Source organism: Schistocerca serialis, chromosome 2, assembly GCF_023864345.2.
Source record: "Schistocerca serialis cubense isolate TAMUIC-IGC-003099 chromosome 2, iqSchSeri2.2, whole genome shotgun sequence".
Lineage (NCBI taxonomy): Eukaryota > Metazoa > Arthropoda > Insecta > Orthoptera > Acrididae > Schistocerca > Schistocerca serialis.
The window spans coordinates 502,401,916-502,407,915 of NC_064639.1; the positions used below are offsets into that span (position 1 = coordinate 502,401,916).

A 6,000-nucleotide genomic window follows, 5' to 3' on the forward strand; every position below is an offset into this window, starting at 1 on the left:
TCCTTTACTACCAAGCTAGTGTCATCAGCAAACAGAAATATTTTAGAGTTACCCGTAATACTAGAGGACATGTTGTTGTTGTGGTCTTCAGTCCTGAGACTGGTTTGATGCAGCTCTCCATGCTACTCTATCCTGTGCAAGCTTCTTCATCTCCCAGTACCTACTGCAACCTACATCCTTCTGAATCTGCTTAGTGTATTCATCTCTTGGTTTCCCCCTATGATTTTTACCCTCCACGCTGCCCTCAAATACTAAATTGGTGATCCCTTGATGCCTCAGAACATGTCCTACCAACCGATCCCTTCTTCTGGTCAAGTTGTGCCACAAACTTCTCTTCTCCCCAATCCTATTCAATACTTCCTCATTAGTTATGTAATCTACCCATCTAATCTTCAGCATTCTTCTGTAGCACCACATTTCAAAAGCTTCTATTCTCTTCTTGTCCAAACTATTTACCGTCCATGTTTCACTTCCATACATGGCTACACTCCATACAAATACTTTCAGAAATGACTTCCTGACACTTAAATCTATACTCGATGTTAACAAATTTCTCTTCTTCAGAAACGCTTTCCTTGCCATTGCCAGTCTACATTTTATATCCTCTCTACTTCGTCCATCATCAGTTATTTTGCTCCCCAAAATAGACATATCATTTATATAAATGAGGAACGGGAGTGACCCCAATACTGATCCCTGGGGAGCCCACCCCCCTCCCCCCACTTGATCGTACCCCACTCAGACCCCACATCACAGCCACTCTCAACACTGTGAATAATAACCTTTTGTTGTCTGTTGCTAAAGTAAGAGGTGAACCAATTGTGAGCTACGCCCTGTATCCCGTAATGGTCCAACTACTGGAGCAATATTTTGGGATCAAAACAATCAAACGCCTCAGTTAAATAAAAAAAATATGCCTAGTGTTCGAAACCTTTTGTTTAACCTATCCAGCATCTCACAGAGAAAAGAGAATATAGCATTTTCAGTTGTTAAACGACTGCTAAAGCCGAACTGTTCATTTGATAGCAAATCGTGTGATATAAAATGATCAATTATCCTTACATACACAGCCTTTTCAATAACTTTAGCAAACACTGATGTCACAGAAATAGGTCTACATTATCCCTTTCTTCCTTTTTATAAAGCGGTTTTACTATTGAGTACTTTAATCGTTCAGGAAACTGACCATTCCTAAAGGAAAACTTAAAAATATGGCTAAATATAGGGCTGACAAGTGCAGCACAGTACTTTAATATTCTGCTAGGCAGTTCATCGTATCCATGAGAGTCCTAAGTCTGCAGTGATTTAATTATTGACTAAATTTCCCCCTTGTCTGTATCACAGAAGAATATTTCTGACATCAATCTCGGAAATGCATTTGCCAAGAGAGTTATGATTCCCTGTAGAAACTAAATTTTTATTTAATTCACCATCAATGCTCAGAAAATGATTGTTAAATACTGGAAATATATCTGATATATGAGTAACAGAAATATTTTTACTACGAACTGACTTTATATCGTCAATATTGTGGTGCTGAGCAGACACTTCCTTCACAACTGATCATATGGTTTTTTTTTTTTTTTTATCCTGTGAAGTAGCTATCCTATTTGTGTACCACATGCTCTTTACCTTCCTAATAACACTTTCAAGCACCTTACAGTACTGTTTGTAATGGGCTACTGCAGCTTGATTGTGACTACTTGTTACCTTTTGAAATAATTCCCATTTTGTCCTACAAGATATCCTTATCCCACTAGTCAGCCACCCGGGCTGCATTTTACTGCTAGTACCCCGTTCAGAACGTTCTAATGAAAAACAACTCTCAAAGAGCATGAGAAATGTGTTAAGGAAAGCATTATATTCGTCATCTATGTTATCGGCACTATAAACATTCTGTCACTCTTGTTTCTTGATGAGTTTTAAAAAACACTCTACTGCTGTTGGATTAACTTTCCTACATCGTTTGTAATTATATGTGACATTTGTTTGAGTACAGAAACCTTTTAGTGCATTATGGTCTGAAAGGCCATTCACCCTTGTACTAACAAAATGCCCATCTAGTAATGAAGAATGAATGAAAACATTTTGTATGGCTGTGCTACTGTTCCCCTACAACCTAGTTGGAGAAAACACAGTCAGCATCAGATCATATGAATTTAGATCTACCAACATCGTTTTTCTTGCACCAGCATACACAAAATTAATATTGAAGTCACCACATATAACTAATTTCTGGTACTTCCTACAAAATGTGAATCAAGAACCCTCTCCAGCTTGAGCAGAAATGCTCTGACGTCAGAGTTAGGGGACCTATAAAGAACAACAATTAGAAATTTAGTTTCACTAAATTCAACTGCCCCTGCACAACATTCAAAAATCTGTTCAGTGCAGTGCTGTGGTACGTCTATGGACTCAAATGGAATACTGTTCTTTATGAACATGGCCACTCCACCACCCCACAAGGCGGAACTCCTTGAAAAACAGCCAATTAATCGAACTGTAAAATTATTTATGTGGTGCTCCGATATACCAATAATTTCAGAGTCAACATCTACAAGCAATTTACTAACTTTATCTCTAACACCTCTTATACTTTGATGGAATATGCTAATTCCTTCTCTACTTGGAAACATGACGTCCTCTGAAGGTGAGCCCTTAGTGAGAGGGACTTCCTTCAAGCAGGTATACCTAACAACTGACTTCAATCTAAAAAAGGCGCAGCTGTAATACCAACTACTACAGGAATTTTTCCATGAGTGATCCCACCACCACCCACTACACTTGTCACCTATAAGTTTTGCCAGCCTCACCTTCCCATACCTACCGAGGTGCAGGCCATGCCTAATGAAACCCGATCGACTGATAGATTGAACTGGCACCACTGAAATGTGACCCCTGCCCTATGCCATCAGTGCCTTCTCCAGCCCCTTGTTAACGCGCCTAAGAGCCGCAATAAATGTGTGGCGAACCGAGTTTTGAACACAGTTTTCTGCCTTTCGACACGAATGATGGTGCTATGGAAACTTTTGATCTCTGTTCTAGTCTTGCAGTCCTCAAGAAACTTTGATTGTATATCTAGCTGAGCTAGCGCTATGAGGAGAAAGGAGATCATATGATCACCGTCCCTGAAGGACAAAAGTCTCGCTTGGACTCCTTATACGGCAAAAGTTTAATGTCAGAAAGCTTCATTACAGAAGACGATCCGCTGCAGAGTGGTGGTTTCTTTCCGGGCACAGTTGCTAGGCTGTGGCGGACGCGTCGTAATCTCTCTGTCCTTGTACTGCTTCCATGAAAAGGCGTAACAGGGTTTGTGGACTGATTTGAATATTTGTCTTGAGAACTGGAAGTAAACAGTTGTACTACGGCGTGTCGACACACTTAACGTTTCACAAATCAGTTTACTGACTGTTCTCGGGAACTGGTGTATTAAGTGGCTGGTCATAATTCTAGCATCGCTTCTTTGAAGAAGTCTACTTCTTCCTCGATTACGACTAGGCATTTATACACTCCATAAAAGTATTGTACGCAAGTACTATTAGATCTAACCTTTAGAGCAGTGGTTCCCTACCTATGTATGGTCACTCACTGAGGTGTAAAGTGAAATTTTCTGAGAGGTAAAATCAAAAGGATTGGACTGTGTGTCGCTGACAAAGCTAAGTTATGTTAAAAAGGTAATAATTATCATTTTTTCGTGTGACTGTAACAATGAGTGTAATTTTCCTGTAATTGCAGTAATTACAGACTTGTTTTTGTTTCAAATACAAGCATTAACGTATGGCACTACGTGGGTGGTGGAGGTTTCAGCTTGTGAAAGGAATGAATTATCATCATCTTCACACATCCACCCACTATGCAGACACTTTGCACTTTTTACAGTGCCTCTATGAAAGTAAAGGTCAGACACACGTCTAACGCATGTGCTTAAATATGTCATGAAAATGAATTTTCCGAGTTTGTAAGTAGTTCCTACAATGCTTCATTATTCACATCGCAACACATAAACATACTAATTGACAGCGCAGCACAACAGTAACTACGTAATGGCTACTAAACTGCTGTTATTATTATTATTATTATTATCAGTAGTGGTAGTGGTGGTGTAGCAGCAGTAATGCCCTGAAAAAAAAAAAAAACCATTGGCAGGCTGTCTTGCAATTTCTGCCAGTTCAGAAGTAAGGAGTCCAGCAGTCAAGTGATTTACAAACAGTTAAGTATAGTGCACACAACGTAACTTGTTAATTTTAAATGAGGAGTACAGTATGTGGACGAAGCAAGTGTCTCTAGGGAGAGGAATTTTGTGGAGGAAGCATGTTTTGCAACAAGTGTCTTCCCTAGTGTGGGTAGTCAGCTTTCATTTCTTAAAGGAGTTGTAGGTAGCACTCGCGATACGCTGAGAAATTAATCATCATTCTATAAAAAAGTTTGTTAGAAACAAGCAGTACCATATGTCTCACAGACTCATTAGTTCATGGTTTAACAAAACATCCACAGAAACAAAGTATCATTTATCTTTCGTTGTTTGAAAAATAAATATGTTTAAAGAAAGTTCTTTCTCATCTTAAAATTTACTTGAGGGTAATGTTGATATGGTGGGCGGATAGTGGTGGTGGGCGCCGAGGGGAGGGGAGTGGGGCGGGGCGAGAATAAGTGGGTGCTAGCTAATTACTGATCACACTCGGGGGATAATGGTTTCAGAAAGACTGGAAACCACTGCTTTAGGGCACGTAGTAGTTCCGCAGCCTAAAAACGAGTAAATTTGCTTGCGCCTTCTTTATCCACGTTGCAAGATTCGAGTAATATTGCGACAGAAGTGAAATGAACGGCCATCTTTAAATTATTGGGAAGAATTTTTCATGAATGTAGTAACAGTGCACTCGAAACTGAGGCAAAAATGTGAGCGCGCGTTGATAATAAATCACCTGGACACATGTCAAAAATTAGACATTCTCAGTCTTCTGTACAAACAGTAACGTATGTAAATTTGAAACACTGCCCTACGGGCAGACAGATGCTCAAATTTTAACAGCATTTAAACAGAAACATCTTCGGATCTATAAGAGACCGCGAAACTCGTGAGTAGGAAACAGGCACACTTTGAAAGAGATCGTACAGTACCGACACTGTGAATTAAATGAAAGTGAAAACTCAGCTGCCCAGGTCTCACAATGTGGATGCAAGAAGGCAAAATGTAAGAGAGTAGTCTGTGATAGCGTTAGACGAGAAATGCCGTGCATAACGTGAGTAGACAATTACACTGAAGAGATTGGACTGAGGAAAACTGAATGATAGTAGCGTCAACCGACCGACAGACGTAGAGGAGAAGTTCACAGCAAGCATATGTGTAGGCTGAAGCGACCAACGAAGGACGATGGCTTAAGTAGGATAAGCCACGAGAGGGTAGGTGAGAGGTGGTCTCAGTTGGCACGTACCAGCTCGATGGCGCAGAGCCCCAGCCTAAACTTGACGAGTTTCTTCATGGCGGCGCTGGCTGCTGCTACGTTACGATGGACACTGGCTGTAGGCGGCAAAGTTACTGTTACAGCAGTGCTACACTAGGATGTGTGCGGTCGCCAAACCGCCAGTAACATCCTACTTCCTTAACCTCTCGCAAATCGCCCACATCGCCACTGGCACTTCTCTGACGCTGTGGAACTCTGATAACAGATCAAAATACTTGCGCAATTGCATACGAGCGCGGTAATACCGTGTAGCAGCACCTGTGTCTCCATGTGACACTGATATTAAACTGTTGCGTCCAAACAGCAGCGTAGACCGTGTGTCGCATCTAGTGTCTTTATGCTTCCATCTCTGATGCCATGCATGTCCTTGCGTGGTGACCTTCTTCTTTGACTTCGTTTCATCATTTTTGCCTCTCTCATGTTGGAAAACTGGCTTCAATAACTTACCATGCTGTTTACTCCTTGCGGTGACACTTTTCAGTGTAGTATATTCTTTCTTCAGTCTTCTCAACACTCCCGTGTTAGTTACTGCCGTGTT

At 40.8% G+C, this 6,000-nt stretch overlaps 1 protein-coding gene across 2 annotated transcripts in view; it reads right to left on the reverse strand.

Annotated features, from left to right (window-relative positions):
• LOC126457454 (uncharacterized) overlaps positions 1 to 5,574 on the reverse strand; it is a 76,843-nt gene extending 71,269 nt beyond the window's left edge. For both annotated transcript variants that reach the window (XM_050093743.1, XM_050093744.1), the window contains exon 1: positions 5,433 to 5,574. In XM_050093743.1, the coding sequence (XP_049949700.1) occupies positions 5,433 to 5,480 (48 nt within the window). In that variant the 5' untranslated portion in view covers positions 5,481 to 5,574. The remainder of the gene's footprint in view (positions 1 to 5,432) is intronic.
• Positions 5,575 to 6,000: the final 426 nt, after the last annotated feature.